General features: G+C 55.1%; 8 protein-coding genes across 8 annotated transcripts; 3 read left to right on the top strand and 5 right to left on the bottom strand.

The window, feature by feature from the left end:
* Window positions 1-1145: 1145 nt before the first annotated feature.
* CCMA1212_005936 (putative rhomboid protein) lies at window positions 1146-2818 on the bottom strand (the record flags this gene model as incomplete). Its single annotated transcript, XM_073703180.1, has 3 exons — window positions 1146-1190; window positions 1252-2192; window positions 2263-2818. The coding sequence occupies 3 exons, from the start codon at window positions 2816-2818 to the stop codon at window positions 1146-1148; spliced, it is 1542 nt and encodes a 513-aa protein (XP_073558232.1).
* A 1673-nt stretch (window positions 2819-4491) lies between these two features.
* CCMA1212_005935 (uncharacterized protein) lies at window positions 4492-5043 on the bottom strand (the record flags this gene model as incomplete). The annotated part of the gene is made up of 1 exon (XM_073703179.1): window positions 4492-5043. One exon carries the CDS (start codon window positions 5041-5043, stop codon window positions 4492-4494), a length of 552 nt encoding a protein of 183 aa, XP_073558607.1.
* Window positions 5044-7993: 2950 nt separating this feature from the next.
* CCMA1212_005934 (uncharacterized protein) lies at window positions 7994-10327 on the top strand (the record flags this gene model as incomplete). Its single annotated transcript, XM_073703178.1, has 2 exons — window positions 7994-8223; window positions 8410-10327. The coding sequence occupies 2 exons, from the start codon at window positions 7994-7996 to the stop codon at window positions 10325-10327; spliced, it is 2148 nt and encodes a 715-aa protein (XP_073558233.1).
* A 532-nt stretch (window positions 10328-10859) lies between these two features.
* On the bottom strand, window positions 10860-13439 carry CCMA1212_005933 (Transmembrane E3 ubiquitin-protein ligase 1; the record flags this gene model as incomplete). Its single annotated transcript, XM_073703177.1, has 1 exon — window positions 10860-13439. One exon carries the CDS (start codon window positions 13437-13439, stop codon window positions 10860-10862), a length of 2580 nt encoding a protein of 859 aa, XP_073558603.1.
* Window positions 13440-14265: 826 nt separating this feature from the next.
* CCMA1212_005932 (uncharacterized protein) lies at window positions 14266-14791 on the top strand (the record flags this gene model as incomplete). Its single annotated transcript, XM_073703176.1, has 3 exons — window positions 14266-14307; window positions 14536-14638; window positions 14700-14791. 3 exons carry the CDS (start codon window positions 14266-14268, stop codon window positions 14789-14791), a joined length of 237 nt encoding a protein of 78 aa, XP_073558231.1.
* Window positions 14792-15117: 326 nt separating this feature from the next.
* CCMA1212_005931 (Protein disulfide-isomerase erp38) lies at window positions 15118-16284 on the bottom strand (the record flags this gene model as incomplete). Its single annotated transcript, XM_073703175.1, has 2 exons — window positions 15118-15713; window positions 15774-16284. The coding sequence occupies 2 exons, from the start codon at window positions 16282-16284 to the stop codon at window positions 15118-15120; spliced, it is 1107 nt and encodes a 368-aa protein (XP_073558604.1).
* Window positions 16285-16771: 487 nt separating this feature from the next.
* On the top strand, window positions 16772-17372 carry CCMA1212_005930 (uncharacterized protein; the record flags this gene model as incomplete). Its single annotated transcript, XM_073703174.1, has 3 exons — window positions 16772-16933; window positions 17115-17214; window positions 17364-17372. The coding sequence occupies exons 1-3, from the start codon at window positions 16872-16874 to the stop codon at window positions 17370-17372; spliced, it is 171 nt and encodes a 56-aa protein (XP_073558605.1). The 5' UTR covers window positions 16772-16871.
* An 838-nt stretch (window positions 17373-18210) lies between these two features.
* Window positions 18211-19703, bottom strand: CCMA1212_005929 (Elongation factor Tu; the record flags this gene model as incomplete). The annotated part of the gene is made up of 3 exons (XM_073703173.1): window positions 19512-19703; window positions 19419-19447; window positions 18211-19344 (listed from the first exon to the last, which is right to left on the bottom strand). Exons 1-3 carry the CDS (start codon window positions 19687-19689, stop codon window positions 18211-18213), a joined length of 1341 nt encoding a protein of 446 aa, XP_073558343.1. The 5' UTR covers window positions 19690-19703.
* Between the last annotated feature and the right edge of the window lie 814 nt (window positions 19704-20517).

The following is a 20517-nucleotide window of genomic DNA, read 5'->3' as shown; positions in this document are numbered from 1 at the left end:
CCAGCCATCTATTACACAACCATGAGGGGCAGACACCGCATGTCATCACAAGCGTCAGCCAGCATGCCAGAGAAACCAACCATCAATATGAATGCTTCCTCAGCCCCGAAAGATTGAGGCGTCTTGTCCAAACTGATTCATTGTCGCATATCCTAAATCAACGATTAGTCGAGAACCTTTTCAACAAAAGACAATCATCATGAGAGAAAGAAGCCACGGTTTCGTATCAGAGGTGTATTCTTGTTGCTCAACATGTCATCATTCAGTTAAGCCATGCATCGAAGAACATTCATCACGCAAACAGGCCGGTGTATGGGCTAATCTAGGGTTCAAGTCTCTTGGCCTTACCTTCTGCTGTTGAGGCACCGTCCATGTGCGCTTGTAGATCCCCGTGAAGCTGTCGTCAGATGATGTTCCGTTTCCCGCTCCTCGGCGTGGTCATCGCCGTCATCGAGAGCCGCCTAGAGAGACAGAGAAAGCGAAGAAGAAAAAGTGAGATGAAAAAAAGACAAATCGACAGAGAGATTTAGCCGTGAATGAAATACTTATAGAAGAGGAAAGGGCCGATGCAACACATCCAACTGTGCCTTCCCGTCTTGTTCTTCTTAGGTAACCACTCCGCGTGACTTGCCGGCTGGGCAAAACAACCTGAACATGTTCTCATCAAAGGGCTGCTATTGAAAAGGAAGAAGAAGAAGAAAAAGCTCGTCAAGATGAGACGAAGGCCACATCAACCTTGCAGTCACATTGAACTCTTCAGAAACTGTAGCTAAAGAAATAAAACCAACAAAAACCTCCTCCCTTGTGCCATGCCCATGCGGTGGTTCTCATCGAGATGCAGACAATCCAATCCCAAAGGAACAGCACCCTTGTATATACAAACTGTAAGATAGCCTTGCTTAACCCATGCTGGTATGCCATCCTCCCCCTTTGCCTTGGTCTTGCGTGTTTAACCGTGACCTCCCCTCGACCATGAACGCCAGCGCTGTATATAATGTGTAAATTCTCTCACCCAATTCTGTCTTTCGTCTTTTCCGTCTTTCGTCTTTTTGCAAGCTTCGCGAGGATTCGACATTGACAGTCACCAACTCTTTCCTTTTTTCCTCCTTCTTTTCGCGTCGTCCAAATGCACATATTCTATGCCTCTACTGCACCTTGATGGTTCCGAGATCGCACCACCCGTTGACAGGCTACACCATGTTAGCTTCTCGTCGGACAACGCATGCACGGAGTCATGAAGGAGCAACTCACCAGACAACTAAGATACTTGCACCAGCTGCAAGTGTTGCCAACCTTGTAAAAGTTGTTAATCAAGACAACAAAGACGACGATGATGACCACGAGAGCAGCTGCCCGAACAAGCCACCAGGCCCACCACAGAGGTTTCCGTCCCTTGAAAAAGCCAACCGGACTCTTGTAAAAGGGAACGGTCCCGGGCTCCGCGTCACCGGGCACCGCCGAGTATAGCGGATCCTGACCAATTCTCCTTCGCAGTGAGTTGGGAGAGTGGAGGACGCAGATGCCCAGGACAAGGCCCATCAAGAACCCGCCAATGTGAGAGAAGTTGTCGAGCCCAGGCAGCAGCCCAAGGACAAAGGAAATGACCATGTCGATGATGATGAACAGCAGATCCTTGACGGGGCTTCGCCGGTCTTTCCAAGAGTACAGCAGATCAAGCAGAGTAAGAGCAATGATGCCAAAGAGAGAGCCTGATGCTCCCGTAGACGCAATGCCGGGGGCGGCATAGTTTCCTCCCATGACGAAGCCAAAGATGCCGGCGCTCATGTAAACCAGGAAGAATCGAATGGACCCAATCGCAATCTCCATCTCTTTGCCAATGGTGAGCTGCATGAGCAGGTTGAAGCCAATGTGGATAAGGCCGGCGTGCATGAAAATCGGGATGATGAAGCGGAACCACTGGTTGGGAATCGGCGTCTGGTTGGCGTTGCCGTCAAACTTGGGATCGGGGACGTCGCCGCCGAAGCCACAGAGCTCCGACAGAGGGCAAAACTGCGTGTTCTTGGTCGCATTCGGGCACAGGAACAGGACGGGGATCGTGGAGCCTTGGATTTCCTTGATGTTGTGCATGCAAGGCACGTAGCGGGCGCCCATGTTGATGAGGACCTGCGTTGACGGGCCAATCATGGGGTTGAACTGCGGCTTGATCATGATGGGAGAGCCCGTCAATAGACCTGTGGCGTCAGGGTTAGAACCATCGGTTGATGCTACAACAGCAAAGCGGTTTCGGTCGGGCGCGCTTACCGTTGCGCACAATCTCGGCGATGAAGACGGCGACTTGCGCCACCGAAAAGATGTAGACCAGCCATGGAATGCGCTTCTTGTGGGCGCCGAGCATGCCCAGCTCGCCTATGCGCACCTTGCCTCTCTTGTCCCGCCTGTGGCTCGACTGCCCGGCCGGCGCGTCGTAGATGTGATCCGTGACCTCGGGCGACTTGCTCGTGTGGTCCTGCAGCGGGATGTTCTCCGTCCTGGACCCGTAGTAGCTCGTGTCTTGGTGATAGAAGCCCTGCTGGGAGATGTCGCTGCTGCTCGCGCCGCCCGGCCCTGGATTCGCATTCGTTGGGTATGCGGGATCGTCGAAGACGGTATCAAACGGCGACGCACCTGTTGTGGGCTGCTGGTGGTGGCTCACGGGAGCGCCATACGGGTTCCCGTACGGAGCTTCTGCGTAGGCCGGGCTGTAGACCTGCGGGAGCTCTGATTCTGATGCGGGCGCGTGCGAGGCGTCATAGTAGGGGGTGGTCTGATGGCTTGGAGGTTGCTGATTGCCGCCGTAGTAGTAGCCGTTGGAAGCCATGGCGAGACGAGCTGTCCAGCGGGCTCTGAGGCCGCGCGAAGACGCAAAAGGGACAGGTTTGAGGAAGAGGGAGAGAAGAGGACGAAATCAGGTGACTGTGTCGTGTGTGTCCTGTAGACAGATTTCGATGTATAAGGTCGTATGTTGTTGTAAGGTAATGTTGTTTGTTCAAGGTGCGCGTGCTGAGGTGTAGCTGTTGGAAGAAGCGAGCGAGGTTCGGTAGGTGGTATGTAGGAGTCTGAGGTTGTAAGAGCAGGAGAAAAACGGCCTGCTTTGTTTGATGTTTGCCAGCCCCGGCGATTACGTAGTGGGTACGAAGCACAGCTGAGAGCGATGGACTGGCATCCAGCCGGCAGCGTGATTCGTATCAGATTATTCCTGAGTTATTACAGTACATGCACCGACTGCAAGCATCAATACCCCTGTCGGCCTGTGCGCCTCAACTGCGGGCAGTTCAAGGTTCTGTTGGCGGATCAGGCTCCCCAATTGCCACTGAACGGCGCACTGGTCCAGGCCTGCCGGTGTTTCAGGCTTCGAGGACGCTGCCGGAGAGGGTTTCAACTGCACTGCGTCCTGGAATGGCTTCAGAAGAGCCGTCAATTGCTGGAGTGCGAAACAAGTAAAGAGAACAGCGAGACTAGACAAATAACAGCCGAGCGGATGATGCACCTTTTTCCTGTTTGATATTCCAAGTGAATTCTACAAATGAACCAACAGCCGTCGAGTTGGCCCCGGAAGGTTTAGGTCAGGTCAGGTTGGCATTTGGATGCACAGCACCGCTGACGTTGGTGGGCCAGGGGTGCCGGGCTGTGCTGGGCCTGGGCGTCGATCAGGCCAGGCAAAGTTGGAAGAACTGTATTTGCAGTGGTCGGCCGGAATGCTGTGGCGCTTTGCCATTTTGGAGCCCGTCGTCGTCCCTGGCTGACTAGATTCTGTCCGTCTTGTGAACCGTCGAGGCGTGTGTAAGCTGGATCAAGTTGAGTTCTTCCCTCAGTTTCTCGCTCCGTTTCTGCACCGTACCAGAAGCCCCTTCACCAGGCGCCATGCTGCTGACTCTGTTATTATGTCTCACTACCTACCTTGGATATCTACCTACCTTACCTATTGAGCGCATACATAAGGTACATACAATACAAGTCGGCGGTAACACAGCTTTATCGAGCTAGAGATGCAGGCTGGCAAAGTTCTTGAATCGTGCGCGGCCGACCGGAACCTTTCTGTGCCTTGAGGGTGACGAATAGGTGGCTCAGACGACATGAGATACGAAGCTCGCAGCTGATGTTTTTGGGCGGGGACGCCACAGTGCCACGACGCTGTCGCTGTTAAATTTAGCAATTCGATCAGCGAACGAACAATTCATCCAGAGTGTGTGTCGATTTAGCTTCAATGACTTGCTTGTCTGTCGGCAGCATCTTCTCCTCAGAGTACATACATGCATACTGCTGAGATTGAACGTCAAGGTTCTGCAAGGAGGCAGCCAAGCAACTACTGCGGACCTTTTCCAGCGCATCTTTGATTGAAAAGACCACTCAACGTTGTCATTTGTCCTTGCAATTTCAATGATATATCGCACAAGCATGGCACCACTGTTACAACACACATCGCAGATGGCCAGATGCCATCTGCATCAACATCATGAATCAGCCATCGTAAAACGAATCCTCCTCCTCCCGCTATTCCTTCTTCTCCCCCTTTGCAGCGTCCGAAGAATTGTCGTCCTTCTTGCCCCTCCAGTTACCACTAAACACCTCCCCAATCTGCTCCATAATGATATCACTCATGCCCTTGCCCTCTTCAAACGCCTTCTTGTGCTCCTGAGCCCTCTTCTCCTTCCAGTCCTCGCCCTCGCCGCCCATCCATACGTCCTTGAGCACGCTGCCTTTGCTCTGGCTCTGGCTCTGGTTCTGGCTCTGTCTCTGCGCGGCCTCCCTCTCCCTCTGCTCCCTCAGCAGCTGCTGCGTCCTCTTTGCGCCCTCCGGCAGCCCCGTGTCGAATATTGAGCCCACGCGGCTGCCGAACCGCGCGTAGATGGACTGGCCCGTGTACTCGTAGGCGAGCTGGTTGGTGCAGAGGGAAAAGGTCCCCATCAGCACGAGCAGTCGGATGTCGGCCTTTCTGGGCGGCAGCAGCATTGCCAGGGGGGAGATGATGGCTCCTGCGAGGGCTGACTTGTGTATGAATTCATTGCGAGGCGGCAGCGGCGGCTTCTCGGGCTGTTGCGACATGATGTTGTGGTTGTGCTGTGGTGTGTCTGTGGTGTCGAGATGGCGATTGATGTTGAGACGTCGACGGGACGGTTATATCGTGAAGCGCTGGGAGTGCCTTCTAAAGCAAGCTCTGGCCGAGTTCAAGTGCGCAGAACAGCTCGTTGTCGTTGTGATTGTTGAATTTGGTTCGTTCGTTTGTCTGTCTTTCGAAGAGCAAACCCGAGTCGCATGCTGAAATCAATGGCAACTTTTTTGCGGGTCAGTGGCTAGGTGGAGCCAATCAGGCAGCTTCCCTTGGCCGCCATATATCACCCATCTGAGATCATCTCTTCGTCTTGAACAGAAGAGAACATTGAGCATGTGACGGATGAGCTGGGAATGCGATGGACATCTTCGTCTGAATTTGAAGGAACCAGCCACGATTGGTATTGCCATCATTATAGCGACATTGTTCGATCCAGGTTGTCTTGGCCTCTGTACATTCCTAATAACCGTGTGCTACCCTAAAACGCGGAAACGGCGGTTAGCAATTCGCCAAAACATGCCATCTCAAACCACCTTGTCCCTCCCTAGATTCCCACCTCTCGCTTCTCATGAGGATCGAAAGTGGCTTGCTATGATAATGGAGAAGGCTGACAAGCGGGACCAATCTGCCATATTCCGGGAATGTCGGCGATGGGTAGACACTTGAGCACTTACCTCTAGCACAAGCCTGCGTGAGAGAGGCAATGGCGTTCATGGGGCCACTGTCAAGCAAGTTATCGAAGAGCTGCTATGCACGGAAACGGCAAACGTCGGTCCATAGCCATGGGCCAGGATCGCGAGCTTGAAAGACCTCCCCAGGCTGGAGAAGCAAGACGACAACGCTGACTCTGACGGACTTGGGGCTGACCGCAACAGACCAAAACGGCCACATGCATTGCGGTACATGTAAGTGTGCGGATGGACTCTCATGGCAATTGGATGTACGTTTTGAGATGTCGGACAACTTGGCATGTTCGATTTGCGTCTTGCCTTCTACGTGTTGCAAGGACAGATGTAGAAATTGGGTTAACAGCCTACCCAGCCACAGTTTCTTGCTGCTTTCATGTGCCTCTCCCAATCTCACCAGTTATACGTCAAGCACCACACACACACACACACGCGCGCGCGACTCGGAAGCATGCATTGCTGCGGTCATGCGGTAACGACACGTGAGTCGGATGAGCATCTTTGGCATCATGGGTGTGTCAAGACAGATTGGATGTTGGTCAAACCAAGAGGGTGCGAGGAAAAGCCGCTCCGACAAAGGTTGTGCCGCTCAAGACTGCGGGTCCTGGGCCGAATCAATCGAGCGATGCTCAAAAGGCAGGCCATCAAGACGCCAGGTCAAAAAATCAGCATCCTATTACGTGCAAGAGTGACTCTCTTTTCTCTCGTTCTCTTACAAACAGCCTCCAGTCGACTCTGCCAAGTGGCCATTTAGCCGCCTGTCGGGCAGGTATCCCGTCAAGTTGCTGCGACCCGGGGACGCACCGGGATGGAGCCGGGATGTGCTGTTCAAGAAACCGGAGCAATACCACCTGGGTGCCGTTTGCTGCGACTTGCAGCTGCAGTCGCCAAGGAGCGCCTCTCCACCGCACCGATGAGATGATGCTGGTTCTCCAACTCACTCGACTGACTGAAGGCGAAGAGGAGCAAGAAGAGGGTATCCATGTGAAGGACTGATGGGCTGCGGCACTACAAAAGCCCCCCAAGTGGCTCAGGAGGGCTTAGTTGATCTCAACTGCTGCCAGAAAGCTTGAGTCCGTTCAAGAACTAAGGTAGACTAATAACCCACCCGGAATACTATAGTACTATATAGTAGTGTGCCCCCGAGCCAGGAACCTTTTGCCTGCAGCGTCACGCCGCCGATTCGATGCCCACCTTGTATCCATCACCTACCTTACCTAGTACTGTATGTCCAGGGAACATGCATGCAGCTCCATTGTCTCTGAGTAGTATTTCCACCAATATTCCCACGCAACCAACCGCAGCAGCCCTGTCCGGATGGCCTGGAGGCGAGAGGGGGGGACCTGCATGATGGCGGCGGCATGTGCGTGCATACATGTACCTCCACGATGCCATCACTAAGTGCTCATGCCGTCAGCGACTCGAGCCGTCCGTCTGGCTGCATCCCCAGTTGCGTCTCTGTCTGCAACTACAGCATCCGTACATCAACTCGGTGAGGAGCATAGAGCTCAAGTATATGCAGGTTTCGAGTATTTTACCGACACTTATACCTTACATGCACGACTAAGGTGGTAGATACCTAGGCGCTTATACGAGCACCCCGATCAATACCAATACCGTCATGCTTAGCTCTCGTGATAGTTGAACTCTGCCTCTCTTTTCAACCCTTCCCCCTCATCTCCCCTTTGTCTCTCGTCTCCTCTCGTCTCTCCCCTTGTCGTCCTGCAGCAAAGATCACAAACATCCGTCTCACTCTTGCGCCGTACCAGCCAGCCCGTCCCGGCACATGTAAGCACATCACCCTCACAACTGCCGGCAGCCAAGCAACTCCCACCATCATCCAGCAGCATCTGCCTATCGATCGATCAAAGCACCTGTACCCTGAATCGCCGTGCATGTCCTCGCATCTCGTATCATACAATAGCGTCAAGCCGTCATCTCGCCTCGACTCCACTCGAGCTTCGCTCCAAGCAAAACCTGGAACTGCTCCCCCAGCCAACTGACCCCATCCAGGTGCTAGAGAAAAGGTCGATAAGAGCAGATTGAAACCCCCGCCATATCACTTCACCGACTCGGTCTCAGTCCGGACACTCGCGAGCTTCCAATCAAACACCTTCTCGTTCTTTTTGCCTTGTACTCTTTGCTTTCCCGTCTCTTCTGTGCCTCCGGTTTCACAAGAGCCTCAAGCACCGGCTTCCAATACCGCCTTTATGACGCTTCTTCAGCCATAGCATAGAATCCCATCGAGCCTTGCTCCATGGCTGTTCCCGCTCCCAGGCCGGCGGTTATGGCCTCCGTCGAGGGCTCGTATCAGACCCCAGCCGCAACTCCCACCGGATCGCCCGATCCTGACGGCATGGAGCCGCTGCTGCCTCCGACTTCGATGGCTTCGGCGATTGGCGGCGATAGTGGCGGCGAGGCGGCCAGGCCGGCCAAGCGCGGACGGCGAAGCAACCCCAAGGTCAAGACGGGATGCTTGAACTGCAAGTGAGCATCCATTGGAGTGCCCTGACGATCATCACGGCGTTTCTATGCTCTTCCTCATTTCCAATTCCTTCGCTCCCCCCCCCTTCCTCTTCCTATCTTCTTCCCTCCCGTTCCATCCCCCGTATCTCACACACACGCACACACACACACCTTGGACGATCCATTGACAAAGCTCCTCATCTCCAGACAACGGCGCATCAAGTGCGATGAAAAGCGTCCGTCTTGTTCGCAATGCATCCGCAGCAAAAAGGAGTGCAGCGGCTATCCGGCGCCCACTCGCGGACTCAGAAGTGCCGTCGATGTCCGCATTGCCCCCAAGCCTCTGGCTCCCTCCTCGTCTGGCCTCCCGCAACTGCAGCCGACTCCCAGCAGCATTGCCAACGCTTCCACTTCAACCACCGCCAGCCTCTTGCTCACAGGCCACACCATCATGCTGCCCCCTCGACGGGCCAACCGTCGCAAACGCCAGACCAAGCCCGTCGCCTCCACTGCCGCGGTGCCCTTCATGTATGAGCCGTCTCACAACTTGGCCTTGATGCATACCGAGAGTCTGTACTTTGACCTGTTCCGAGTGCAGACGGCTTCCGAGCTGTCGGGATACTTTGACTCGACCTTTTGGACACAGCGCGTCCTGCAGGAATGCCACTTCGAGCCGGCCATCCGCCACGCCGTCGTGGCTCTCGGTGCTCTGTACAAGACTCTCGAACAGTCTTGCGAGCCCGACTTGCCGCCGCTCGCTGGTGCCATGAGCCGCCTGGACTCGGTCATGTGTCACTGGCAGGTTGCCATCAGGAAATACTCGGAAGCCTGCAAGGCCATGCTGCATCTCAGCGGCGACAAGCTGTCAACCAACAAGACCCGGCTGATGGCCAGCGTCCTGTTAGCCTGCTTCGACTCCTTCATTGGTGATCACCGCCAGGCCATAGTCCAGATCCAGACGGGATTGGGGCTCCTTGCTCGGATCCAGTATGATCGGACGCAAGCCCCTTATTCCAACGAACGGGTTGAGGAGGATCTGCTGGTCATCTTCACACGGCTAGCCATCCAAGCCAAGTCGTACGACATGGCCTTCCACTTCCCCCATCCATACGTGATTCATCTCGGCCCTCAAAGCCTACACGATCCGTCGTCCCCTCTCTCGGACTCTGGCTCGCCTCAGCCATCCAGCCCCATCCCCTACAAGTTCTCATCTCTACGAGAAGCTCGCCTGGCGTCGGACCAGCTTTGCGAAATGCTGCTGCGCTTCATCGAACACTTGCAGCGAGCCAAGAAGGAGCCTTCTTACACTTTACCTTCTTCCTGGAGACGGTTGGGGGCTACATTCCAAAGCCAAATCGACTCGTGGTCCCAGGCCTTTGAACCCATCTTCCAATCGAGGCTCCAGCAGCCCGGCATGAGCCTCCTCGAAAAGTCGGGCATCGCCGCGCTCAAGATGTTCCAGGTCAACACAAACGTCATCTTCCTCACCATCTTCTGCGACGCCGAGGTCCAGTTCGACGCCTTCCTCTCCCACTTCAAGGCCATCGTCAGCCTAGGCTGGGAAGTCGTCGGCGACGACGAGAAGCGAGCCGCCACCGAGCGATGCCCCGATCCGCAGCGCTGCAAGCAGCGGCACGGGCTCTCCAGGGCCGACCCGAGGGCGGGAGCGGCAACAGCTTTCCCAACGCACAACATCAAGCCCAGCTTCTCCGCAGACCTGGGCATCGTCCCGCCGCTCTTCGTCGTGGCCACAAAGTGCCGCGAGCCGACCGTCCGGCGAGACGCGATCCGGCTGCTGAGGAGCAGCGCCCGCCGCGAGGGCATGTGGGACAGCGAGCTGGCGGCCAACATTGCCCAGTGGGTCATGGAGATTGAGGAGTCCGAGGACCCCTTTCCGGAGATGCAGGCGCTTGGTGGTGGTGGTGGTGGTGGTAGTGGTGGTGGTGGCGCCGCACAGGCCGCCGCTGTCCTTCCCAGCCGGGCCATACCGGAGGAGAAGAGGGTCATGGTGCAGTCGGTGGACTTTGATTTACGGGCGAGGTTTGCTGACCTCACGGTCGGATCGAGGGATTTGAGGCAGGGGATGCGGGATCGACGGCATCGGGCGACGAGAATCAGTTGGTGAAGCGGTTATGTCTTCTTGTGTTTACACCCTGCTTACCATCTATCTCGGCGATTCACTGAATTTTCATCTTTGTTCGATTTACATTTGCTTGCCAGATTCTGTAGGACATGTCGCGGAGCCTTGGTTATTCATGTTTGGATTGCTTTGGATAGCATATGAAAGGATGCGGGAATATCCTTACGAACCATGAGGAAAATGAGCGGTTCCGTGTTATCGTATTCTCTCCTTCTCTGGAGTTCTCAATGTCTTTCTCAGGCACGAGTCAAACAAGATGTGAGCTCACGCGCAAATGGTCAGGGGCATGTTCAATACGCAGATCAACGCTGAGCAATATAAATCCCTCTGATAATGCCAGACAACCTTTTAAGCAAGATGATACCATGTACACTCCCGATCCTATAACTCCTTTATATACAACGACAATCCTGATTACATGTACGTCTTTGTACGATTTCCCATTGCGCTTCTGCGCTAAATGGCCTCCCTCCCACCTCCTTCTCTGTGATGTATAGTGTATGATACGAGTAGAACCTCAAATAGGAGGCAAATCTTCCCTGCATATCGGGCACTGCAACCGAAACTTCATCCAGCTCTCCAAACAAGGCGTGTGGAAAATGTGCCGGCACGGCGTCACCATGTACGTCCTCCTGGCAAACACCCCCGTCACGCTCGTGTCCTCCTTCCCGGCCTTCACAAACGGCACCTCGAGCACCTCGCGGCAGATGGCGCAGTCAATGGCCCGCGTGCTGCCGCCGCCTCCAGGACGAATCTTGTCCTTGTCCTCGCTGCTGCGCCTGCGATCCCGAGCCGGGCTGTCTTCCGCCCCGAGCCCGATGGGCAGTCCTCCAGCCTCGATGTTGTCCTCCCGCAGGACGGGATGGTAATCCCACGCATCGGGCATCCAGCCCCTGGGAATCCCAAACCTCGGCCCAACAGCGTCCTGCGTGGCAAGCACGAAGATCTGCACCCAGACCCAGAGAGCAAGCATGGCAAAAGCCCGCGGCTCGGTCCGCGTCAGGAGAAAGTTATCGGGCTTGAGCCAGAAGTAGGCCAGCGGGAGCAGGCGGAGGACGGACTGACCGACAACAAACTGCCACTTGAGGGCCCGGCGGCAGTTGCGCATGATGTTGCGGTGTATCTGCGGGATCCACATGGAAAGGTAGACAAAGGCGCAGATGTTGAGGAACCACGAGCGCACCGTCATGTACCATGCTATGGAGGAGCCGCCGATGAACATGACGAGGGCGCCGAGGAGTAGAAATCGGCCCATAAGCGATTGGAACGTTGGCGCAGGCGGTGGAGCTAGTCTCGACGCAGCTGGGGTGCCTACACCAGGCACGGCTGAAGCGCCATCCATGATGTTGGCGGCGGCATCGAGGTTGGCAACGGCAGGGTCGCCTAAGCCGCGCCCGGCCGTGACCGGCCCGGGGAGTATCGGCCCCGTTGTTGTTACGGCTGCTGCTGCTGCTGGTGCTGTGCCGGAGCCGTCAGGAGTGAGCGGCGTTGAGGTGGCCGTACTGGCGGAACCGCTGTTTGTGCCGTCGGCGGCTTGAGCCCCAGTCTGGCGAGCGCGAGGCGCTGGTGTTTGCACTTCGTAAATCTTGGCAAGTAGACTCCCCCCTATGGTCATGGACATGAAGGACGCAAAAGTCAGGGTTAGGGTTGGCAAGAAGGTATAATGAGCCGTGGCAACCCATGACGCAGCCGCAGTGAACGTCATGCCATCGGCAATGAGCATCATGCTGATGGTCCAGAAGCTGGCTCTGGCAAGCGTAGACGGTGTGTACGTCTCCCTGATCTGGCCCTTGAGCAAGACGACCTGGCCAAACATCAGCACCGCATACGCCAGCAGCCAATGGTTGATGCTGCTGATCTGGACCTCGATTTTCACGCCGACAAGGTGGTCGGCCTCGCTCGCGGGGAAGTCCGGGGGGCCCTTTGTTTCCAGAAAGATGTTGCAGTCTGGTGAGTAGACGACCGCTGACATTTGGAGCTTTGGGATATGCTTGATGGGCGCCCCGAGGGGCGATTCCAGCTCAGCCTCGATAGCCTGCAGCATCTCTGCCACGTCCTCGCCCTTGGAAACGGCGGGCCCGAGACCCAGGTCCTGTCTGCTGGGAGGGTGGATCTGGACATACATGACGTACTCGCAGTGCGGGGAGGGACTCCGCGTGTGGAGGGGGTTGTCAAAGTTGGACTTCCACGGTATGCTCTGGTCGGAATAGATGCTCTTCTCCTTCGCAGCCATGGTCTGCTCGAGGGACTGGTTCAGGAGCCGCTGGCTCGACTGGAAATAATCCGGCCCAGGAGTCAGATGCGGGAGCCCAAAGATGCCGTCGAACTTCTCGCTCGTCGTTGTCATGATCACGACTCCCTGCCGTGGCCAATGAGCCCCGAAGAGAACCATTTCCCAGCTCAGTCCCGTCCCTTCCGTATCCTCAAACGTCACCACAGCCTTGACATTGCGAATCGAGCCTCCAGAAAGGGGAGCGTCCGTCTTGGGGAGCTGATCGTATGCAGTCACCGTCTCGTTCCCCGTCAGCCGCACTTGGATCCTGCCTGTGCCGCCGGTCACGTTACGACCCCATTCGGTCTTGTCCCCGATCCAATGCATCGACGGTACGCTCTGGCTAAGATTGTAGCTGTCGTATGTCCTCGGCTCCGACTCCTGACGGCGCACCCACTGTCCAAGGAGAACCCCAGAGGCGTTTGCCCAGACCGGCGCCCCTTCGCCCACATCCCAGAGCTGCTCGCCGCCAACTGCCGGCATGGCATGGTGGCTGAGCTGCAGACCACGTTGGCGGAACCGGCCCAGATCCTGCCAAGAGAACTTGTCCTCCTCCCGAAATCCCGTCAAGTTGACATATCTGGGGCTCGCATGGTCGCCATCATCGGTGCCCTCGTTGTCGTTGCTATCGGCCCCCAGAGGCGCAAAGTCCCCCCAGCGGGTCGTGTTCAGCACATCGAGACATGCGCGGTAGTGCGACAGCCGCGAGACGACGAGGTCCGAAAGCGCAACCGACTGCGTCTGGTAGTCGTTGCTTGGCAGCAGCCACCAGAGGACGAAGATGATGAAGACGACCTTGTATGCGGGGAGCTCCGGCAGTGGCATGCTGGAGCCGCGGGATCGGGCTATGCCGCTATCATGATACTCGTCGCCGAGGCGATGTCGGTTGATGGAGGACAGGGAAGGGTCTTCGAGGCGGCGGTGATGCTGGGAAAGTCGAGATTTCGCGAGGATGCAGTCGGGGGTGGCAGAAGGAGCAAAATGCTGGCTATCGATCGATCGGTATCAAGCAGATGCCACTGATGTCGTCAACGCTCAGGAGTGCAGGTTGACGAATCGAAGTCCATGTCCGGCCCCAATCGAGGTGAAACACCCGAGCTCTGAAGCACTAGCCCGGAGGCGGGGCAGCGAACATTCCACCGAAGTCAATATGCAACGTGAGCTTGCAGGGGCGCCTGCACTGCCCTGCAGCGCCGCGATGCCGCTACGGGGGCGCTGAAAGCCGCTGTCACAGCGCCCCCGTCCTCCCCGTTCCAGGGCCAGCAGGGCTCCTGGCCAGTAAAACCCAACACTGTAACAGCGCCTGCCCCCCCACCTCTATTTTGATGTCGGCTCGGGTCCCTGGACGGCTTTGCCTTGGGAGCAAACAGACGGGGAGCTCGAGCCTGTCATTCCTTGCCGTGGCTTGTCTCTGGCCAAAATCTCCAACTCGTCTCTCAACCCCCCTTTTACGCTGAGCCAGACTCCAGCTGAAACAAGCCGACGTAAGACGCATCACATATACGATACGAGTATATAACCGACATCAAGAGTCCTCAACATCTTCAGGGAGCAAAACTCGCAGCTCACATCTCGAGTGATTGACTCAAGCTCACTGCGCATCCAAAGGACCAACCATCCCTCGCAACCATCGTCTCGCCTCTCTTCCAACATGGCATCAAACCGTGACTCTATCGCCTCAAACCCAGCTCCCGTATGTCTCCCTTTTCCGTTGTCCATTTTCATATTACATGGCATCACAGCTTGGGGAAGATGCCGTCCCTTCATCAAACCTCCGATACCGCCTTTCTTGCAGCACCCATACCAAAACTCTACGATAGTCTATCACATCAACTACCCGTGATCTTGCCCTGTCATCTACTACGGATATCTTTCGTCATCTGAAAACTTTGTACAACGTTCGCTAATCGAGACCTGTCAGGCCAACGAGGACAGCAGCGCAGACGTCACAGCGGCCGTCGAAGAGCTCTTGAACTCCCTGTCCAACAAGTTTGCCGGGGTCTCATCTGAAATATTCGCCAAGAGTAAGTAGCCACGCAAGCCACCTCACAGCAAAAGATATCGTATGCTGACAGAATGGGCAAGTGGACGAAATGTCTCGTAGGCTTGACAATCTTGAGGCCGCACTGGTAGAAAGTAAAAACAAGGAAGCGGGCGCCGCACCCAAGTCTTCATGATGGAACAGACAACATGTCATAGATTGAGCTTCACACAGCTGGTCTAGGGAGTCGGAGCCGGTTAATACGTCACGGAGTTTCTGTTCTGCTTTCCTTTTCAAGAGGATATCTTTTGGGCTTTCTCGTCGTATAGTTGTCCTGACGACTCGAAAGCCAGGGTTCATACAATTCATGATGCTTTCATCGCTTGATAGGAGACAAGTTCCTCTGTCCCTCTTCTGTAACACTTTGTTTCTTTCTTTGGTCATTCTCTCATTCGTTCGTTTTCATGCCAAACATTGTTTTTTCATGCGGCTCGACGCAGTTGACAGCCCATGGCTCGCTTCTCACAGCTCGTCTTTCTCGTCCTTGTCCTCCTTGGGGGTAAACTTGCGCAGGACGTTGACCTTGACCCGGATCTCATCCCGCTTAGCAGGGGCAAGACCACCCTTGGCCAGGATGCCCTGCAGTCTCGCAAGCTCCTTGTTGACAAACTTCTCATTCTTGCTCAGCTTGTCGAAGACGCGGACGTAGTACTCGGCGAACTTGGTTTCCGCAGCATCGGTAAGCAGGTCAACAGCCTCCTTGATCTCAGCAGCAGCCTCGGTCAGGCCGGTACCACTAAGGAACTTGGCCACGATGGTGTCCAGCGGCGCCACGGTGCCGGCGATGTCGTTCAGCTCGCCTCCCTCGGTGCGGAACGTGCCGGCCTTCTCGTTGATGAAGTTGACAAAGTCGCTCTCCGATCGGCCGCCCTGGTAGTCAACCTGCTTCTTGGTGCCAGCGGGGAAGAAGAAGATGGTAGGGTAGCCGGTGACGCCGTACTCTTCGGCGACGGCCTTGCTGTCAGCGCCCTCGGCATCGACCTTGGCAATCACAACGTTCTCATCACCCGCGAAATCATTGGCAACCTTTTCCCATGTAGGAGCGAGGTTCTTGCAGTCTAGTGAAGAAGTAAGTATGCATGGGCCATAACTGAGTCGGGAGTCGGGGCATCACTTACGGCCACACCAAGGAGCAGTGAACGCTACCAGCACGTTCTTGTCGCCTCCGACAGTGTCGTGGAAGCTCTTGTTGTTCAGCATAACAACGCTGCTGGGCAGCTCACCCTTCTTCTTGGGCTTGACACCAGTCTTCTCAGTGATGAACTTGGTCAGGCTGTCAAGGTCACGGCCCGACTTGTACTCCTGCGGCTCCTTGCTCTTGCCATCGAAGAACTTGAGCGTAGGGAAGCCCTGGATGCCGAATCGCTTTCCGAGGTCTCGCTCCGAGTCGGCGTCGACCTTTGCAATCTGGACCTTGTCCTTTGCATGCTCAAACACCTGGGCCAGCTCCTCGTACACGGGAGCAAGGTTCTTGCAGTGGCCGCACCAGGGAGCGAAGAACTCGACGAGCGTAGGCTTTCCATCGAACACGAGCTTGTCAAAGTTGGACGGAATCAGGTCGATAACGGCCGACTTGGCAGCCACCGAGCTGGCCAGGACGGCGAGCACGAGGCTCTTGATCAGAACCATGACGTATTTGGATAGGGCGGAAATTCAATATGGAGTTGGTGATGTCGCCGAATTGGGGTTCGGTACCAACAGAAAGCGGGAACAAATCAGACAGAGGTCGACGGCCGCTGATAATGAGCAGCTTAGCCAAATATACCAAGAAAAATCACCGCTCTCAGTAACAAAGAAGGCAAAGTCCCCTGAAATGGTGCTTTGAAATCAAGGGCAGAAAGAGGACAGCTTGCGCCAAGTTGATTTAAAGGATGGCGGTTGGTTCAGGCACAGGCGGGGGGGAGCTCGGCACGTTAGTGGCGTCCTCACCGAGGGAAGTCGCCCCCCCACCAGAGCTTTCCCTCGCCATTCGTTATCAAGTCACCATTCCGCTTTGGGACCAGTTATCTCACGTGAAGATAAGCGCATCACAGCAGCTTTCACGTGATGCAGCTAAATCTCCCAAGCCCGATTTGGAGTCTTTTTGGTGGCCCGCTTCGCCGGGGCTGACAACCCTCCAATCGGTTGTTCGATAGGTCATAGCAAAATTCACACAAAATTTCCGCCCACTTGTGCCCTCGCGAAATCAACCTTCCTGCAACACCACAACCGCAATCATGTCCCACGAAAGCGTCTGGAACTCGCGCCCGCGAAACTACGGCAAGGGCTCTCGCCAATGGTATGGAAGCCTGATTCTGCCCTGATTTTCCCACTTTCCCCGGGTTTTGGGGGGATTACCTCCAAGCGAATGTCGATCTACAAGAGAAGGAAGGAGGAAAGAAAGGAGGACATTGGGAACGAGCCGCGATACGCCGCATCGAATACGAATGCTAACTTGGATTTTCTCTTCTTCATTATAGCCGCGTCTGCAAGCACAAGGCTGGTCTGATCCGCAAGTACGACCTCGACCTGTGCCGTCAATGCTTCCGTGAGAAGGCCAAGGACATTGGTTTCCACAAGGTGAGCATCCCGAAACAACCACCGATACGATCCAAGAGGAGGGAAATAATGGAAGAGGGAAAACCACGATCAAGTTTCCAAGGAACTGGAGGACGGAGCACAGGAACGATGCCGAAGAAACAACCAGCTAACACGTCTCGTTCTTCTAGTACCGATAAAGGAGTTGTATCGGGGGAAGCTTTCCGCGGAGGGGCAAAGGGATTTTTGACGGATGCGAGCTGCGTTTTTTTCGATGGCCACACAACAAAAAGCACTCGGAGGGCGGCCGCCTGGAACCGGAGTTTAATGGATGGCTTGGTTTTAAGGAAAGATCGTGCGTCTGACGAACATCCTCCGAGGAATAGACGAATACCATTGCATTCGAAAAATAATATCTGCGTCCTGCTGTGCGTTTGGTGGTGCTGGTGCCGCGTTGGTGCATTGTCATTTTACTGCTAGGGGATGATGAGACGATTATCTATGAATTTCATGGACTCAAAAAAAGTTTTTCTGCTTCTGTTGCATCTTTCTGAGAGTGTCTGGCAAGTGACAGTTGGTTGTATGATCTTGCAATGAACATGGCCGCATTGCTCCTTTATTGAGTAGTTCTGCCTGGACATTGAAACTGACCACCCCCTTTTCCACCACTCCCTCACATACCGCCCGAAAGAGTGTGTTGTTGTGTTGCTTTTTGTTCTCACGAGTCAAGTCGAGCAGATCACAATGGGGTTTTTACTTCTTGTTTTTGTTGCAGTTCTATTTCTGCTTCCTACTCCTGTCTAACGTACAATCTATATCAAGACATTAAGGAAGAAGCAAAGCGGAGATTTTGTGCACCCACTTCCTCCTACAACTTATACACGAGCCCAAATGATGGCTCAAACGCCGGAACCTGCAGCCCAGACTCTCTAATGTACATTTCTTTGATGATTCTGGCCCAGATTACCGTCCGTTACTTTTACTTTTTTTCCATTCCAACAACTCCACGCTGTTCCAGGGTTGTTTAAGTCGTTAAATTTACTGCATGATGCGGGTGACCAGACCAGTGGCCACGGTCCTGCCGCCCTCACGGATGTTGAAGCGCTGGCCAACCTCGATGGCGTTGGGGTTGGTCAGGGTGACGACCATCTCAACGTTGTCACCAGGCATGACCATCTTGCCAGAGGCATCGGGAGTGCCCTCGGGGAAGGTCAGGTCGACTGACTCGTCGGAGGTTCGCAAGTAGAGCTGAGGTCGGTAGTGCTCGTGGAAGCCAGTGTGGCGACCACCCTCCTCCTTGGTGAGAACGTAGAGGGAGGCGAGGAACTGCTTGTGCGACTTGACGGTACCGGGCTTGCAGACGACCATGCCACGGCGGACGTCCTCACGGCGAATACCACGGATGAGGAGACCAGAGTTGTCACCGGCCTGGGACTGCTCGCAGGACTTCTTAAAGGTCTCGATGTCGGTAACCTTGGTCTTGATGGGCTCGACGCCCTTGCCGACAAGCTCGACTTCCTCATCACGCTTGAGGACACCACGCTCGACACGTCCGGAAACAACGGTACCACGGCCAGAGATGGAGAAGACGTCCTCAACAGACATGAGGAAGGGCTTGTCGAGGTCACGCTCGGGGGTGGGGATCCACTCGTCGACGGCCTTGAGCAGCTCGTCAATCTTCTGCTCACCAATCTCGGGCTTCTGGTTCTGGAGAGCCATCAGGGCGGAACCCATGATGACAGGGGTCTCGTCTCCCTCGAAGCCGTAGGTGTTGAGAAGCTCGCGCATCTCCATCTCGACGAGCTCAAGCATCTCGGGGTCGTCGATGGCATCGACCTTGTTGACGAAGACGACAATCTTCTGGACACCGACCTGACGGGCAAGCAGCAAGTGCTCACGGGTCTGGGGCATCTGACCATCGGAAGCGGCGACGACGATGATGGCACCGTCCATGTTGGCAGCACCAGTAATCATGTTCTTGATGTAATCGGCGTGACCAGGGCAGTCGACGTGGGAGTAGTGGCGGTTGTCTGTTGAGTACTCGATGTGGGCGGTAGAGATGGTGATACCTCGCTTTCGCTCCTCGGGGGCCTTGTCAATGGCGCCATACTCGAGGAAGTTGGCCAGGCCCTTCTCAGCCTGCCGCTTGGTGATGGCGGCCGAGAGGGTGGTCTGAAGGGGAAAAGTCAGTATCACATCGCTTGGGACTAATCGGCTGTGAAAGAGGCTGTGATGATTCGGTTTACCTTTCCGTGATCGACGTGACCAATAGTACCTATAACAGAGCCTCCATCAGCACAAAGTCTCTTCCCATAAGCCTCAGACCAAAGGCGCCTTACCGATGTTCACGTGCGGCTTGGTTCGCTCGAAAACGGCGTATGTGCGAGCGATGTTAAGAGCACCAGCAGCGCTGCGGTTGTTCTTGAGCGCAGCCTGCAGCGGGTTGATGCTGCCGCCCTTGAGGCCATGTCGGGCCGTCCGCAGGAACGGAGCAATTGATCTGAATGCCGTCGACATGATGCGCCGCTGTTCTGAAATGCACAATGCCAGATCAAAAGGCGAGAGGGAAGAAGGAAAAAATATTGACGGTGGGGGAGGGGAAAAATGCACAGCCAGATCAGGCGTTTCTGGGGTGCCAAATGCAGGACGAAATTTTTGTAGTAGCTCACCCAAGCATCGAGATCTTTTGCGCGATGCTAATTGGACGGCTTTGAACCGATGAAGTATGGGGGGTGTCACGTGAGTCTAGACTCGCCGTTGAGAGTTGCCTCTTGAACCCAATAAGCCACCGGAGCTCTAAGTACTTATGAAGTGAGACTTGATAAAAGAACTTCAAGTGATGGCATTTACTTTCATCAACTGTTTCTCCTCTTCAGAACCAAACTCACCTCCTATCTGACAATTAGGTAGTACCTATGCCAACAGCTTCATAACCTGCCTCTCTCTCTACCTCAGGTACCTTATGCACTTTCCTCCCAACATGGCGCTCAATCGACCAATCGGGCCCGCCAGACGCCAACCGGCAGCCTCGGAGAATTAGTCCGGGCACGCCGTCCTCAACCAGGAAATGCCGTCTTCCGTGTCAAGCAAAAACTTCCGCCCTTTGGATATTTAACCTTTGGATCTCTCAACACTCAACAACTCACACCGCAAATCACTCATTTCTCCTCCTCCTGGACTCCTTCTGCCTGTCTCTTATATCACCGGAGAGATTGATTCATTCGCCAAGCTGCAACAATCCATCCGCCTGTTCAAAGGGCGGAAAGTCTCAGCTCAGCTGCCCCAGCACAGACTCAACCACACCTTCTTTGCATTCGGTTGACGAGAAGTCACGCGCAGTCAATA

The sequence above is a fragment of the Trichoderma ghanense genome (assembly GCF_004382785.1).
Source record: "Trichoderma ghanense strain CCMA-1212 chromosome Unknown scaffold_6, whole genome shotgun sequence".
NCBI classification, from domain to species: domain Eukaryota; kingdom Fungi; phylum Ascomycota; class Sordariomycetes; order Hypocreales; family Hypocreaceae; genus Trichoderma; species Trichoderma ghanense.
This window is presented reverse-complemented; position numbering and strand designations above follow the sequence as displayed.